This window comes from Lupinus angustifolius, chromosome LG01 (assembly GCF_001865875.1).
Source record: "Lupinus angustifolius cultivar Tanjil chromosome LG01, LupAngTanjil_v1.0, whole genome shotgun sequence".
Taxonomy (NCBI): domain Eukaryota; kingdom Viridiplantae; phylum Streptophyta; class Magnoliopsida; order Fabales; family Fabaceae; genus Lupinus; species Lupinus angustifolius.
Genome location: NC_032009.1, coordinates 23053312 through 23071851, shown reverse-complemented (window position 1 = coordinate 23071851; position 18540 = coordinate 23053312). Strand labels below are relative to the sequence as shown.

General features: G+C 32.0%; 3 protein-coding genes across 3 annotated transcripts; all 3 read right to left on the bottom strand.

Moving 5' to 3' along the window:
- Window positions 27-3369, bottom strand: LOC109356640 (chromatin structure-remodeling complex protein BSH). Its single transcript, XM_019600067.1, has 10 exons — window positions 3251-3369; window positions 3071-3159; window positions 2864-2958; window positions 2709-2780; window positions 2574-2621; window positions 2401-2484; window positions 1944-1982; window positions 1772-1854; window positions 1602-1664; window positions 27-510 (listed from the first exon to the last, which is right to left on the bottom strand). The coding sequence occupies exons 1-10, from the start codon at window positions 3298-3300 to the stop codon at window positions 411-413; spliced, it is 723 nt and encodes a 240-aa protein (XP_019455612.1). The 5' UTR covers window positions 3301-3369; the 3' UTR covers window positions 27-410.
- On the bottom strand, window positions 4827-6124 carry LOC109342744 (auxin-responsive protein IAA31-like). Its single transcript, XM_019580726.1, has 3 exons — window positions 5678-6124; window positions 5483-5579; window positions 4827-5180 (listed from the first exon to the last, which is right to left on the bottom strand). The coding sequence occupies exons 1-3, from the start codon at window positions 6006-6008 to the stop codon at window positions 5126-5128; spliced, it is 483 nt and encodes a 160-aa protein (XP_019436271.1). The 5' UTR covers window positions 6009-6124; the 3' UTR covers window positions 4827-5125.
- On the bottom strand, window positions 11599-18336 carry LOC109356634 (pectin acetylesterase 10-like). Its single transcript, XM_019600054.1, has 12 exons — window positions 17508-18336; window positions 16429-16511; window positions 15105-15234; window positions 14890-14963; window positions 14680-14766; window positions 14475-14599; window positions 14288-14348; window positions 13728-13781; window positions 13445-13522; window positions 12873-12978; window positions 12627-12772; window positions 11599-11930 (listed from the first exon to the last, which is right to left on the bottom strand). The coding sequence occupies exons 1-12, from the start codon at window positions 17704-17706 to the stop codon at window positions 11823-11825; spliced, it is 1251 nt and encodes a 416-aa protein (XP_019455599.1). The 5' UTR covers window positions 17707-18336; the 3' UTR covers window positions 11599-11822.

Genomic DNA, 18540 nt, shown 5'->3' with positions numbered 1-18540 from the left:
TAAACATATTTAGACCAAGCTTAGTAATTATCAATCAACTATCACTTGTACATGATTTAGGGCAAACATTCATGTTTAGATACTATATCTTCTACTTTTTTATCAAGTCCCTTAGAATACATAATAAGCAATCAATGCTTTGTCTTAATACACGCTAAGGTTTATATATTACAGAAGATCAAGAAGAAATACCACAACATAACAATGCAAATGATAACAATAGGGTGAATCATTTGATCACTGGTTCTATAAAACAAACTTGTAAATGGTCAAATAACTTCTATAACCATCCAGTAGAAGCTCTCATTGAACCATACACTTCCGGCCTGGCACGACTGACCTCGGTACCAAAATGGGTGGCTCAGTACACGAGGCTCCTGCCTAGTGGGCTTGGCTGTCCTCAATGCCTATTACCTGAAATTTCTCTCTTCCTTCGCTTCAAGGGCATCAACTTCCTCATTGGATAGGAGGTCCACGATGGGTTCATACACGTCCCACTCCTTTCTTTTCCTGATGCATTCAAGCAATGCAGGCCAAGCCTGTTAGAACCTCTCATTTTGAATTTTATAATTAAAGGTATAAAAAACAAAAGACTAGATTATAGTTTTGGTCCCTACAGTTTTCACTCTATCAATTTAGTCCCCACTGTTGTTTTGTGTATTCAAATCAGTCCTCACTTGCAAATGTACACCAATTGTACCTAGACATTTTTACTTGGGGGAAAAGTAACTAACTGAGCACCTAAAAGAGTAATTGCTGGATAAAGAAACACTTGATGGATTAGTCACCTGACAGTGTTATAAGTTATAACAGTGTTGTTACCGAAGTTATTGGCAGGGACTATTTTGGAAATGTTTGCAAGTGTGAGGACTGATTTGAAAAGAAAAACTATAAGGACTAAATTTTAAACAGGTGGAAACTAAGGTGACCAAAATTATAATTTAACCAACACATAATTCTTGATCTGAACACTCTGAATCAAAGCTCGCAAATTAGTTCATGGCTCAAAAAAAGAAGACTTCAAATATTAAATTTATTAAAAAAGTTGCATGGGTAAGTAGAAAATGGAGTGTAATTAGAAAATTTATACAATTAAATCACCTGTGAACAATTGATAAAGAGAATGTTGTTCTTCACTTTTTGTCTCAAAAATCTCATGACAGTCCTTATCTCAGTCAGTATATTTGTTAAATAAACTGATAAAACTTATAGTTATATGTGTAAATAGAAATTTAAAGTAAAACTTATAAATATATCCAAAACTCCATTTCTTTTTTTTTTCTACTCCACCATTATCATCATTGCTTTAGTGCTTTTCCTCTTAATTGTTATCTGCACCCTTTTTTTCCTTTGTTCCTTACTGCACAAACATATATGTCACACCATGCCCACTGCTTAACTACTTGCCCAAGCTGTTTCTGAGGATTATGGACTACTTAAAATTAAAGCTGCCATTAAGGAAACCATCCTATTATGACACATCAAGAAGTATTTTAACTACTTAATATCCATAACTTTATGTGCTGTCCAATATAATTATATAAATGTTCAGCAGTAAATGAGCAAAACAAGAGCACTTCAAACTTATGAAATAGACTCACCGAACTACGCTTGATTTCTGACCAAATAACTTGACCAAGTCCACTGCTACAGCACCTCCTTTACTGTTAATAAATCATTGACAAAATAGAAATGAAATAATGGATTAGTGTTCACAAATGCATTTAACACATCGTGGTTGGCTGAACTAGGACACAAGTGTATAAAACACCTGAGTGGAGTGTAATCAATCCCACGACGACCCTTCTTGCTCAGTCTGCTTTCTTTTGCTAAAACCACACTTTGAATTGCAATCTAGACATGAAAACCAATTAAAATTATGGTAACTGAACCAAATATAATTCATGAGAATGATGTACCAATCAACCCATTGAGTGACTAACCTCATAAAGTTGCTCTCTAATAGCAAAAGCTATAGCTGGCTGCAAAACAGAGACATCTTACCCTTTAAAATGTTTTCATTTTTCAAGAGTTTATGTGTTTATTGAAATTTGGGAGATTGAATTTCGCGGATGAAGACAACAATGTAATTCCTCCACCGACTTTTATACATGATATTTATTACTTTAACACCCAAAAAAGGAGGCATTCCAAGGCAATTTTGCAACCTAGCAAAATCATATTATGTACCCAAGAAGATAGAAAATGTGAAATAACTTCAATTGGCACAAGTTAAGATTTCACTTATGACTCTTCTCCTTCTTTTCTTGGTGAGCATGGAGTTTTAAACTGCTCTAAGCCTCTAACATGTCCGCAATAACGGATATATCAAACTATTATTATGACATGGAAGTATTATCCTTGTAATTTAATATATTAGTGGTAGTTACAGATACTTACTCCAACCTCAGGATCTTCAATTCCCATGTCTTTGCAGAAGTTTCTCGCAAACTCTTCAGGATCACTCTCAAAATTGTTCAAATCCTAGAATCGAGCGATATTAGTCACAGACACACACAAGCTGAACAAACAAACAAGAGCAGAATATGGGCAGATAAAAGTTCCAAACCTACCCATAGAAAGTGATCCTTTACGAGCGTATGATTTACACGAAGATCAAGCTGCAAAAAAGTAACAACATTATTTTGTTAATAAACAAACATTCAATACCATGAAAGGAAATGAACATTAATGGAATAGAGAGAGGCCTTGATTGGAACAATTTTCTCTCCTGCATACATATCTTGGCCTTCATACGATCGAAATTCAGCTAACTGTGACTGATATAACATGAAATAAAAGTAAAATGAGAAAACAAATAATTATCAATTTCGAAAATGGAAATGTGTATTGTCGTGATTACTTGAATAGATTGAGCAATCTGTGTAACAAAAGCAGGTGGAAGCTTTAAGTCTTTAACAGTCCTTTTGGCAAACACTACAACCTCCGAATCCGGGTCTATAATTCATAATAAGTAAAGGAAGTCTCGTAATAATAATGTAAAAACTGACTAAATCGAGACCGAAAACAGTATCGCGTAACATGTAACTATGGTAATAAAAATAGATACCAGAAGGGTTCCAAGTGAAGGCATCCTTATATCTTTGGGCATCGATTTCGATATCTAATCGAATTGGTACCAAGTTTTCAGCAGTTGGACTACAAAATGAGATGCATTAATTATTTATCATTTATATGAAAGAATGATATAGATATAGATATAGATATAGATATAGAGAGAAGAACTTACATCCTGAATTTGACGGGGTTTCTGTAAAAAGCTGAAGCTGGGGTTTTCATTCTATCACTTTCAAAGATGACGATGATGATTATGGGTTACTACAACATTTGAATCATTGTCCAAGGGATTTCAAATTTCAATTGTCTTTGGATTTTGGGATTGCTATTTCTATATGCTTAGGCCCATATTTCTCCACAATTCATTAGGTTTTGGATCACCTTGGCCCAAAAGAGATAACTGTTTTATTATTTTACGAGTAAATTACACTAACACCCTCAGTTTTAGCGAAATTACATAAATCATCCTTTACTTTTCTGCACCTATAGTCCTATACACACCCCTAATTTTTTATATTTTCGTTACATTAACCAACTCTGCATGAGAAATAAGTGTAATATTTTTAAACAAAAAAATGATAAATGCAATTAAGTTAAGCAAAACATCATATAATATACAAATCAATGTATCTTTATTATTTCTTGTTACAAAATACATTAACAATTCTAAGAGATATTGTTTATATCGCTCTTATAATATATTGTAACGAACCAAAAATAATAATGAAATAATGACTCATATATTATTTGGACTTGTGTCCACAATATAATGTTTTGTTTAACTAAATTGCATTTATCACAATTTTTGTTTAAAAGATTACACTTATTTTAATTGCAGGTCAGTGTAACGAAAATCTAAAAATCAGGGGTTTATGTAGGTGTAAAAAAGTGAGAGGTAACTTATGTAATTTCGCTAAAACTCAGGAGTGTCAGTGTAATTTACTCTTATTTTATTTACGAATAATTTAATTCAACATATTTGGATTAACTATTTTTTCACTATTACAAGATTATTGATCATATTGTTCGTTATAGAGTAAATTAATTTGTCATTTTGTGAAGATGTTTAAATTACATTATATATTTTAAAAAATTGATAAAACTTCAACCCCTTGACAGTAAAATGTGAAACACGCTAGTCCATTATAAAACTTTGCATGATTAAAGGTTTAAAATCATAATAGCGTCAGAGTATATCATTGCTAATATAAAAAAATGATAGCTAGTTGAGATTTTAAGTATTGGTTGTTAGTATGAGATGGTTCTAGTGAAGGAAATCAGAAATGACTAAAACTTGATTTCTAATTTTTAAAACACATCTTCCACAATATTGTTTCACTATCAAATATGTAACAGTTGGGTTTAGTTGGGAGTTGAATTTTAGAGGGAAAAAAAAATAAAAAGCTTTTGACTCATTTTACATGTATATTTTATGGCTTACAAACATTTTTTCATCTCCAAAATCTAACTCTCAAACTAACGTTTAACATTTTCAGTAAATCCCATTAGCAACTGTTTGGGTCTAAGCATTATCATTTTCACAAACAAAGTTGGTACTTTTTTAATATTCACCAAACCAAAACCATTGCTGTATTGAGTGTTAGGGGAAAATGTACTTGTTTTTCAATGTTTCACACTTTCATTACTAGCTTTTAATAAATTTTGAGCAAGACATGCAATTGAGTGTTAAAAACATGATTTTTTTTTAGTACTCCATCATTAAAGATAGACACAAATGAACAATACATTGTAGGTAATATTGGTATTGATGAAAAGGAGATGGAATAATATACCAAATGACTACAAAATAATTGAGCTAGTACTAAAAAATGGTAATTTAGAACACCATCATAAAACAGAGAGATTAAGGAACACTGTACCAATGCATTGAGTTAAACAATTAGGTCAGAAGCTATACATATATATATTTTGGGTGTATATTGCTATCATATAATAACGACTAAGTAATTACTAGGACAAAACTTTATGAACAGTGAATATTCTGATGAGCTTATGTGGAGAGAAACTGTGTGCATTATTAACATAACTAGTATCTGCCAGCTCTTGTGATCCTCAGTCTCTTCACAGTATTCAAGAACATCCTGTATTAAATACAATGAAATACTATCAAATATTAATTAAGTAATCGTTTCTTTCTAATATCCGTTTTCAATTTCCAATCAATAACGGGTAGATCTATACAACACACACGAATACGTACTTCAAAAGCAATACATTTATCAAATTCAAAATGTATTTCAGCCGCGGAAACGTTCCAATGTGATTAACTTTTGACAAGAATACAGGTTCAAATCTCGATACTAGATGAGAGCTTCGTGCCGCTTTTTTAAAAGTAAGATAAGATTTAATTTGAGTTTGGATTTGTAGTATATATAATACTTACTCCCATGGCACATCTCCAACTATCATCCAGTCCCCTTCTTGATCCTCATAAGTTAGAACATGAAAATTCTGAGAATTAAGTGGTTGAGAGTGAGGGTCTGAAAAAAAAAACAACTTTGATCACTTGAATATAACCCTTGTTGAAAAGAAAGAAACTTGAAAGAGGAAATGGTTTTGAGAAGATATAAAAACTTACAGAGAATTTTGGTCCTAAACATATGGCTAAGATCTCTTACAAGTCCATCATAGCTATGATGTGGTAGCAGATCCAATTTTCTGCCTATGGAAATGCCTTCCATGTAGACTTTGACAAATAAAAAGGGTCTATGCTGGTTTTGTTTCTCAATAAGGGTGCTCCTCAAATCAGTTATGTTTTTGGTGTTGCCTTTATTTATGAAGACATTTGAGGAACTCAAAGATGAAGAGGGTGGTGGTGTCTTAGAAGGGTGGTTGCTGCTATCAATGGAAGAAGATGAAGATGAAGAAGACTGAATTTGATGAGCATCAATTAGTTCTAATGTTTCCATATCTTCCAATCAATGAAACTGACCAATACTGAAAAGAAAAACTACCACCTTTGGCTCCTTTTATTTATATATATAGCATATATAACTATACTTTAGACACTCTTAAGTAAAAAATAGGAAGAGAGAATGAGAAGAATAGAAATAAGTAATTGAACAAACAAAAATAAATGAAAAAATAATATAATATGACATTTATACTTTTATATAAAGAGAGACTTGAACACCATGTACAATGATTAATCAAATCAGAAAGAATGTAAAGGTGATATTTGGATAAATAAAGATATCATATCTTTTCATTAACAGTGGGATAAATAAATATATCTTATCTTTTTAATTATACTATGTTTCATTTATATATATATATATAGTTATACACAGTTCCAAAAATCATTAAATGATATAAAATATTGATATAATTTGATTAAAATAATCACATTTAATCAGCTTTGGAAACTAATTTAAAAGGAATAGAAGATATAAAAAATGAACAAGATGAATAATAAATAAATGTATAATTAAAAAATAAATTATGAATATATATTGAGTTTCTAAAATATTATAGAACATTAAAACATATTGAACTATAGGCTAATAAGGCATTGTAGAAAATAGTGACTTTTCATGTTTATTTGAGGAGTGTTCTAAATTTAGATATTGGACCACACCATAGAACATTATTTCTAGATATATTGGAATTATCAACATTTTCTATTTTTGAAATACAAACAAAAATCATGGACAGCGAAAGGTTCTTATATTTGTACCATGGTTCGGTGGAAATTCAACCCACTTTTAATGGCATTCAGCCACAACAATAATAATGTCAACTAATTTCTTGCAAAAGACATTCTAATGGAAAGAGTGAGATATATAACTCTATAGGTTCAGCCAAATTTAACTAAAGTTCAAGCAAAAGTGATGTGATTGCAGAAGTATTGGACCATATAAAGAAGACTAATGGAGAAGTTAGTTTATCATAATAACTAGACTTAACTTGATTTCAAAAACTAATATATAGGATGAGGGTTGTCTAAGTTTTATAAACAATGACTCAATTCTATTCTTATTAGATGTGAGACTTATCTTAACACAACTTACACCAAGAATTAGATATTAAGAGCGTGAAGTTTATAGGACTAGACATTTGTAAGTACACATCAAGAGGGTCAGATTATGATACGATATTGGAATAACTATATGTAACTCAACTTCAAAAACTAAGCAATGGTGTGACACTTCTCATGATACAGTTGAATTCTTTCTTTGATTTTCTACCATCACAACACCCTAAACAGGTAGAAGGAGAAAAAATTTTAGAACAATTACTCATTTTAATCTCTCATGTTTTTTAAAGTATCCTTCAAAAATTGAAATATCTAAAATGATCTAATTTCAAATGTGGGTCAAATTAGTCATTTTTGGGGTCAAATTAGTCTTACCAAGTATTTTAAAACATGCTGAAAAGAACTAATTTGACCCAAATTTGAAATTGGATCATATTAGGTTCTTCAATTTTCGAAGAACCAAATTAGTAAGGTCGAAAAAACATGAGAGAGATTAATGAGTATTTATTCAAAAATTTAATTTGACAGCTTGATCCATAATATCATCAACCCCAGTTTGGTAAGTTGGAGTCAGTATGATGTTCAGCCATATTTAGTAAACTGAGTTGCATTTATTCCAGCTGAGCTGAACAACCTAACAGATTTGAAAACTTGGACACCACTGCAAGAATTGTTTTTTCTTCTTCTTTCTGTTAATGATAAAAGCGTAACATGTGTAGAACAAATTAAAATATACAGCTATATTTTCTTTGTTAGCATTATAGGTACTAAGATTTTTCTTTTAGAAATTTGATTAATAAGAAGCTAACCCATTTCCTTTTTATCTGTTCATTGAATGTGGTGTAGACTAAAGTTTATTTAAATACATTCATTATATAGGTTAGGAGGGTACCAATTTCTATAATCAATTGTGGTCAGACTTTGCTTTTAGAATAAAATTCACACACTGATTTTCTACATACAATATACAAAGAAGTCAGACTCTTACTTAGATAACCAATCGATCGGTTATGAGAGTAGTCCAACAAGTATTAGACGATATGAGACAAAATAAATATCGAATAGTTCGATCCACATAACAAGTTATCGAGTTGAGTTTAGGGAAGAATCTTCGTGGAGAGACAAGGAAACATGATTTAAAGTTACAATCTCCTGTTTGTAATTTCTACAGTAGACAATGTTCATGGTCTTTGTTGTTATATGTCTCTAAGTTTTCCACTTTTAGATATCACCATTCCCATTTCTAAAACTATTGAGCTTCCTTTCACTTTTCTTTTTCTTCTTCTTTTTCAAGAGAGATAGTGGTAACAAAAGAAACTGAACCATGCATGCAGGGAAATTCATGAATGCATGCAGTTCATCTTAATTACTATTTAATTATAAAATTATTAGACCTCTTTAGATAGATTGGGCTTCTCTCGAATACTGAAAAGTCCATTACTTGGAAAGTAAGGGGACACATGATTTTGTTATTTTTTTGATTTAAAAATAAGAAAAATTTGAACCATTAAATATTTATAAGTGTCACATGTTGAAATCTAGGGCCGGAGAGGAGTCTAACCTCTTTAAATAAGGCTGAATATGGTTCAATAAAAAATGAACACAAAACTACCTCTCAATCAACAAGGCTTAATTAAATCAGATAAATTATATCTACGTGTCTATCTTAAGGTATATATGAGTCATCCTAAGCACATATATTAGAGTTTAACCTAAGAAAATGTTTAGAATCACTTGAGGAGAGTGACTCTAAGTGGAAGTTGAGAGGAATACATGATAGAGACCATTGAGAACTTGCAAGCAAAAAATACTCTACCATCTTAATAGGGCAAGTTTTGATAATGTTGTATTCTTTATACCACTTTTTCTGAATTGGACTAAGCATTTGTTATCTCAAAAGCAATGACATTAACCCAACTTTAAGAAACATGCAATCAACTACTAACCTCTCATCTCTCAATATATGTGCATGTGCCTAGACAAGTGCAATCCATTAGAGCTCCCAATTTCTTGTAATGGCAATTGCAACTCAGATCAAAACTGCTACACCTTCAAATTTATGTGCAATTTGACAATAAAATATTATGAAAAATATATATTCTTATGTCAATGATAAATGTGGTGATTAAAAATATTTTTCAATCGCCATATAATGCATGACATTTTAATGTTTATGTACAAGTTAAAATGCCTATGTAAAAGTGGTTGAAAGTTTTTATTGAGTTGTTTGTTTTCTTGAATCTGCCTCAAATTAATCGGTAGTTGGGGGAGTAGCAACAATTATGACAAGTATGGATATGTTAAAAAAATTAAATATTTGTATCACTTCAACCTACTTATCATCTAATTATTAAAATGTTCCTCTCACTTCAACAAACATCACATATTTGTATTTATATATTTTCAGTGTAAACATTTATACATAATTAATATACCATTTATTTGTATTACTTTTTGAAGAGTCGATAATAATTGAAAATGAATTTAAATAATAAACTGAAAGAATATAAAATTTTTACATTGTGAATGTATACATGTTTCTCATATAAAAGTTTATGTTTTTATAACTTTTCTTTTAAATTAAGTTTCACACAAAATAAGATATATAATCTCTATTCCCTTTAACAATGATATGTTGTCTAATATGTCTAAAATCATGTCATGTCACATATTAATGATGTTGAAACAAAAATATAAAAAATAAAAAATATTTAATTTTTTTAATTGACATGACATATCTTTTGTGCGACACAAGATTTGGGACAACATATCATTGTTATGAGAATCTGAATCCAATACAAACAAACATTCCCTCCTTCTGCTCACCATCCTTTGTTTCCTCTATGTTATGTTGTGTCTTTTGGGGAAAGCATTTGATTACACACATGTTAGCTTGTCTCTTTGCCTTAGGTTTGTCAATAAATATTCAATTTGAAGAAAAAAAAAATTGTTTATCTTGTGGGGAACGTGCATTTTATGGAGATTGGTAGACAAATATTTAGCTACTTATGGTTGTAAATGTGTACCTATGGTTAGATTAATGCTGGGGTAATTGTATTAGTTCACTAAAATTCAGAACTATTATATTATAAATTAAATTACACTGATACTCCTGAGTTTTAGCGAAATTATATAAACCACCCCTCATTTTTTTACACCTACACAAACCCTCTTATTTTTTATACTTTCATTACACTGCCACCCCTGCATGAGAAATAAGTGTAATCTTTTAAAGAAAAAATGTGATAAATGCAATTAAGTTAAACAAAACATGATATATTATGGAGACAAGTCCAAATAATATACAAATCAATGTATCTTTATTATTTTTTGTTACATACTGCATCAAAAATTCTAAAGAGATATTGTTTAAATTGCTTTTGTAACATATCATAACGAACCAAAAATAATAAAGATACATTGTTTTGAATATTATTTAGACTTGTGTCCATAATATATTATGTTTTGTTTAACTTAATTGCATTCATCACATTTTTTGTTTAAGATATTACATTTATTTCTCATGTAGGGGTGGTCAATGTAATGAAGTATAAAAAATATGGGAGTTTGTGTAGGTGTAAAAAAGTGAGGGATGGTTCGTATAATTTTCACTAAAACTTAGGGGTATCAGTGTAATTTACTCTATATTATAATATGCAACCTTGATTGTAATTTTCTTGATTCTTTAATAATGAGGGCAGTGAAGTATTGAAGTTTCATTTTTTGTGATTTGTTTTTCACCAAACCATTTATATTTTGTAATAGTAACCTCTAACACAGTAATGTTATTGACCACATTTTGAAAATGTCTTAAAAAACTAATGGGTATTACCCCTATATAGTTATATATGATTGGCATGTGCACTTTGAGGGGAATGTGTGAAACTATTTGACCACATATCTAACTAGAAGATATGTGGCACATGAATGACTTGAGAGACTAAACAAAAGTGAAGTGCTAAAGAGGGTGTGATGTTGTGTAATAATAGTAGCACTTATTTTTGGGGGTTCATAACTTCATTTGTCATGTTCTTGTGGCTTTTTCCTAGGACCCTCTAGCCTTCACCATAGTGGATATTTTGCATATGCTTATTGTAAGGCCGTAGTTTCTGTTTCTTTTCTAACAAAAAAGTTGCAATAACTACACTTTTTTATATAAATGTGGTAGTAGTTGAATAGGTTATAAGACAAGTCTAGGATTTTACATAATCTGATAGTAATACTCTCAATGGTTAAAGTTTAATCTAAATTTCATTGTATAATGTTTTAAATTTAGTTAAGTAGCATGCAAAATCATGCTGTTATATTATAGAAAATGTAACAGCATTCATATATTTTATGTACACATTTTTCCATCAGGCAGAGGATAAACATCAGTGCAACGGTGAGGTAAGTGATCTTGAATTCGCGAGTTCAAATTCAGGAAATAGTCTTTCCACTCCCACCTCAGATCCCACTAAATTGGAGTCTTGTGTAATAAGCTGTCATTTTTTAAAATTTCCATTATGTGAACCAGCAAACTTACCATTTGGAAAAGAGTTTATGGTTGGAAAACAAATGTACTTACAATAAATTGATTCAATGGAAATTGAATAAGCTCAATCAATGTTTTACATGGATGAATAACATAACTTATGGCTATAAGCTGGTTCTATATCAGAGCTTATTTTTTGTTGGGTTTGAGATCCCAAGGATGCATTGGCAAAGTAAGAGAAGAAAATCATTAAACAAATACTATGGAAGTTGATCAGTTGAAAACCAAATTGTGGCAGGTTCTGTCACAAGGGTAGGGGCATCCAATAGCCTGGACTCCAACTCGGTCAAAAAACCAATTACCAACAGACTGAGCAATACCCTGCATGTGCATGTGCATGTCATTTTAGAAGGGGTGAAATAGAATCCTATAACTAGAAGCAAAATATAAGTAAACTGAAAAGTGGACAGAAAAATTATACAACACTGAAATCTATCTATCCTGTTGGAATATATATGTTAAGAATGTCTATATTTAGTGTATACTGTATTATAGGCTGACTGAATCATAACCTACTCATGTAATTATGTTCATATTGTTGGACCCGACTGTGATCGGAAGACTTCAACCCACCGGAGAGTCTCATTGTTACTATGGCAAGGGAAGAGTGGAGAACCACAAGTGAGATATCATGTTTTAACCAAAACCTTAAGGCGTCATGTCTGAGTTCTTTTCCACTTATAAACTTTTTCGCTCTTCCCCTCATATTCAATGTGTCACACTTGAATAAACCCAACACATACGATCATATATTTTATATTGATTGCATAGGGTTTATATATGCAAGCAAGTCTCTCTTTAATCTCCTCGTTTTACATGTGCCTTTATGGTTAGGTTGATTAAGATTTGAAGAAGGCATCATTTCCACCCTACCTTTTAATTTAAATAGTTAAGCTTTCATGTAGAATGGCATAAAAATATTGCTCTGATGAATGAATCATATCTTGTGTAAGTCTTCTACCAAAATACAAGCAAAATGATGAATTATTCATGATGAATTAGTTATTGTAAACTTACTCTATTTCCGATATGTGGAGAATCATGAGCAAACCATGTATCTTGTCTTTCAGCTTGGCAATGAGCAAAACATGAATTTATGAATAACCCGTTTTGATGAGACCTTGAGAAGCCTCTTACAACTCCGAGCATCTGATTTCGAAAACCTGATTCATTCAGGTCGACAATATTACCACTAACTAGTAATCATATTATGTAACAACTGCCATTATGAAACTGATAGAGTAGAAACTACTACCCTCTCACCTTGCAGATACTTTAGCTGAGGTTGACTGCATCTTGCATAATTTTTTCTGCAGTCATTCCAATTCCAGCGATAGTCGGCAGATGGTGGAGCTAGACTGGCTTGAATCTGATAAGTGGAAGTAATCATATACATTAGCCTTTCAACCCAATAATCTTATTCATGTCCTTCACACATGACAAAATTAGTCAAGAACAATACGAGATTGAATGGTCCAAAGTCCAAAACCATCCGCAAACCATACTACTCCGAGGTAGTGATTATTTGTGCAAGTTCACTCTATTTATTAAGTACACCCAACATAGAACAAAAGAGATATGTTCTGTTTTAAGTTCTGACACGGGTACCAAATGCTACCCAACTGATAAGGAACTGACTGATGAGAGCTTGTTCATAAATAAACATGAAATTCTTCATGGTATAGATTTCATAATGTAAATGGCATATGAAGATTATTGATTAAATGGAACAGTAGTATCTTTTTAACACTCATTCCGGAATTTGTTAATTTTAAAACGACTGTTGACTTCAACTACATGTTGAACCAACTGTAGTGGTGGTGGTTGGAATTTACCTGCCAAGTATCATAAGCTGCATTGAGAAGAAATAGCGGTGTCCTAACACTGGCAATTAAGCGCTGAGGGAAAAAGCACTGAGAATAGGATATAAAAAGAGGAAAAGGATGAGATGCCTCTATACTGAAAAAATCATATTAGTAACACTAACAATATTAGCATTCCATGTACACATTATGCCCATTTTCACAAGATATATCTCTTCTCAACTCAAGTGATAAAACTAGAATTTGATTATACTAGTGTAATTTTAAAGTCATAAATGGCGGAAATAGTTGTTACCAAAATTGGATTGAAGCGACTGGTACAACTCCTCGGAAGGTTCTTTTTCACTCCCTGCCATGCAAAGACACATACATCTATTCATTTTTTCACAATATGGTGATTCAGGTGAAACTTAACAGTATAGCTATTCAACTACAAGGCATTATTACATCTTTAATGTATTTTTCCCTTTATTGGAGGATGATAGCTCCACTTTTCGAATAATCAGTCAATATGAATCCACTAAGAATCAAGATATTTTGTTCATTGTTCGGATTTTTTATATGCTGCGAATATTGTTGTTGTGCCACTCTAATTTTTATTAATATCAATCAGAACTATTATCTAGTGCATCAAGGAATCAAATCAAATACAAGTAATTTGAAACAGCCTCTTAGCTACCATTATACTTGTGATTATTTGAGGTTCAGGATTGAGACAAATGATTGTATGAGTTTAATCGAATCTTCAGGACATTTTGTTTTCTTCATTTAAGTTCACTGATTCTCATATTTTACTGTATATATTTTGAAATCGAAACAGAAGATGGCAATAATAATTTTTCAAATAGAAAATACCTGTAAGGTGACCACACCTCCAAACAAATTCCTCAAACTGCGGCGGCCAGATACATCAATACTGCAACAATTCAATCCCAGACAATTATTTTGTTACTAAAACTATAGGCACTAAGCAGAATTAAGACTGTCCAGCAGATCTAATGAAGAATAGATTATAATTTCAAGTTCATTATACGATCTTTACGTATCAAGGAACAATCCAGCGTCACTTAAGCACTTTACTCTTGTAGTTCTAGGAAACAATTCCCGAAATTCATCACAGTGTAGTATAGACGCTAAACCTCCTGCAGAACATCCAGATAGGAGAGCCTAAAAACACGTAACGGATGTCAATCAGAGTTTAGGAAGCCACTTATTATCGTTAGTTTCTGAAATTATCAGAGGCAAACCTGTTTGGCATAGCGCATTCCTTTTGACATTAAATCTTCCATTGCAGCATGCCAGATGCGTTGTCCTCGAAAATATAGTCCTGCAGCCTGTGGAGCAAAGATTAATGCAGCATTACTTCAACCACATTCACCATCAAATCAATCCACCAATAATAGATGAACACGTAAATGAGGAAGTTAATGTCGAAAAGAACGTGCATCTCCTCTTACCTCATGTTGGCTATCCCCACTAAATGATGCACCATCGCAATATCGAACTTTTATTCTATTCCAATTGAAGAAATCTGCAAATATAATAATCCAAATGAACATGGAGTTGGTTTCAATTTAAAAATGGAAAGTAAACATATACAGGTTTAAATACATGTCCTATACATATGTGTTTAATGGAAAACTAGTGATATTGTTGAGTATGAAGCTAAAACCTGGATTTTCCACAGCTTTGTTGCTCAATATCCCAACAAATGGTATTTGTTTTTCCATATGTAATGAGGAACCGTGCCGCGATCTCTTACTGTAAATACAATTTCGTATATTTCCACACCATCCTCCGCCCTGTCACCAAAAGGTTCACTGGAGTTATTATGGTCAAACAAAGCTAAAGGGTGTTAAGAGAGTCCGAAATTCAATGTCAATGCTATATTCTATTCTTTCACACATTGGGAGTGTTTCTGAGACAAAATTCCCTTCCAATCAATATGAGAATGTTTTCTACCTTTTAATTTCAATATATTCTATCTCCAACACACCATTTATACCAGATGTTGCTGCTCAGGCTCAATATAGATGAACCGAAGTTAGCAGCAGCACTATAAATGCTACGATTACTATTATCTAATTTACGTTCTCTACAGAAACATCAAACTGGAGAAACTCTGTCCTCTTCTGAGATTATAAAGTTGCAGGACAAGGCTAGGGAAAGACCGTAACGGATAGGCCAGTGCAGATACAGAAAAATGATATCAACAGCGAAATATCTACGATATTACGTCTCACTCTTGCTTCTTCTTATGTGCCACCAATAATAGTCCCCCACAGAAGTTCACTAAGATGAATAATTGTTTATCGTCATGGCATAATGCAAAGTCCTGTAACTTCACATGCCATACAAAAGAAACTAATAGATTCACAAACAGGTTGAATGATAGAAAGATTACTGGTTGAAATTTCTCATTCCATCTACAAATTTACCACCTGTTTTACGAAGAAAACGAATTCATATATAACACCTAATTTACCACCAAGGGCATTATCCAACTAGATTTAAAAGAGTAATCTGTATTGCTTGTGCATTGATTTCCAGATGGATTGTCAATAAGTGCACAATGTTGCTTGCATGAAATCAGACACAGCCTTAAGCATGCTTTATATAAATGAAAGACATAACTGAAAAACTAGACTTATATAGAGTTAAGTGTCCTTGGTGTCAATATCTTTTTTTTGGTATTACCAAGGGTATCCCCCACCCTATTGATAAGAATTAATCTCTTTCGGGGTGCGTGGTTGCCCCTCCCAACAAGTATCGCTCCCAGAAATCAAACTCTTGACCTTTTAGTCTTTCTGAGATGTAGTGGAGCCTTACACCACTAGACCAACGTCCGTGTTGGTGTCCTTGGTGTCAATATAAGATAGCATTAGCATAGCCAATCTAACCATTCAATGCATGACACTCATCACTAATGAGGAGGATTGTAGTTCATAAACCAGACATTATAGCACTATGTTGTGTCTAAGGTTACTCTTACATACCTCTAATTGTATGAGCCAACTGTTTGATCCTGAACCATATCCTCTGTGGAAGTGGTAACCTGGTAAAGATCCATCTAGACACACTGCACAAAAGAACACAAATCATGGTAAAATGAGCAATTATCTGATAACTTTTTATGTACTTTGGAGCTGTCATCTGCATTATATGATTCTAAAATTTGAAGGGCCCATAAATCAATTAAAGTCAACCATGTATGGTGAAAAGGTTTAATTAGATATCATATCATGTCTCCAGATCTCAATTAAGACCAATAAAAATATTAAAGTTAAGTAGTAGATGTTTTATTCGTTGGATATCTTTTGATGTTTAAGGTTATACAATAAAGATTATAAACATAGTGTTTTTGGTACTACTAATGGTATCCCCTCACATTTTTTAGTAAGGAATTAATCTCTTTCGGATTTCGTGGCTGTTACTCCCAACCTAGAAATCGAACCATCGACCTTGGGGATCCAATGGGGTCTTGTACCACTAGACCAATATCTTATTGGTAGTTATGAACATGGTTTAATAAATCATCAAATCATGTAAAAATTTATACAATTTGACTAAATGATGAGTAATAAATAAGGGTATAGTTTAAAATGAAAAAATAAAGTATAAATATGTATTGTGTTTCTAATATATCAAAATATTTAGAAAAACATGAAAAAGTTAAATCATTTGCGGTGGGAAATATATTTCTTCTCTATTCTTAATGATTACTAACACCTGCTCCCATAATGTGTGCCACAAAAATGTAGCAAGAGCAGTGATGATCAGTCAATTAATTGAATTATTCAAAACATTAGTAATGAGAGATAATGAGTGATATGTCCTTAAACAATCAGAATGTATGACACAGGATTGTCTCACACATTGTCATGAATTAGCATCTACAAAACACAGATAATTTTAAGATAGACAAATAACATGCCTTGAAAACAGACACCATAGGAACAAAGCAATCATAGATGACCCTATTTACTTGATTGAGCAAGCAACAAAACTGGCATTAAAATCAGAAAATCTACACAAAATCCCTTAGCTATGAGAAATGAAAGGTAGATAAAAATACCAGCTCCTTTGGCAGCAGCACCATTAATAAGAGTAAGACCAACCAGCAAGGGTCTGTTATAGAAGCCTCTTCCCCAATATTGCATGTCTGAAACATTACCATTCTCCATGCCTTGTACCAATTTCAAAACAACTAGGCCAATAAACCCAAACACAGATAGAAAGTTCATGCCTCCAAAACTCTTGCTTCTTTTGCACATTTCCAAGTGTACTAGTTGGATTACTTGGAACAGCAAAAACCAAAGGAACAAGACAACAACAATGGCAACTAAAAGTGGTTCTTTCCTATAATCAATAACTTTGAAATAAGAAAAAGGAAGAGTTGAAGAGAATTGGAAAGAAGAAAATGGAAGCAATGTGGTTGGAGAATAAAAACCAAAGCTTTCTAAGACAATGGTGTTTCTAAAGTTCAGTCACAGAATGGCAATAAAGTTCAAAAAAAGAAGACAAAAAAAACAAATTTTTAGAACTTGGTAATAAAGGATCATTGAATGCAGCATTAATAGCATGTAACAGAACACACACAGAGAAACAGAAGAAGCAGAAAAGGATGAAACTTTATTGAATAAGAATATAAATGGAAATGATAAACATCAAAGTTTACAAACAAGAGAAGAATGTGACTATTAATAAACACTAAATATCATCACATGAAGATGAGAGGTGCTAGTTAATAGCTTCAACAAACTATTAGTCCTATCTTTTCCACAACTTGTTGAGTTAAAAATGAATGAATAGAATGAAATGCACCGACATGAATATGAGAGGAAACAAGGCAAAGCTGTAACACACTAACTGCCATAGACCCACTAGAGTCATTCACTTGAGATATTGTTCAAAAATGTGACCCACCAACTACTACTGTATCCATCACCCTTGTCCTTTTCCTACTATTAATGAGGTTACATGTTGTTTTATAAAGAGATCAAACATAAAATGTATGTATTATAAAGTATAATATTTGAGTTTTGAAGGTCTTAGATATATCACAACTGATACATAATATTTCACTTGTTATTATTGTGGTATCATAT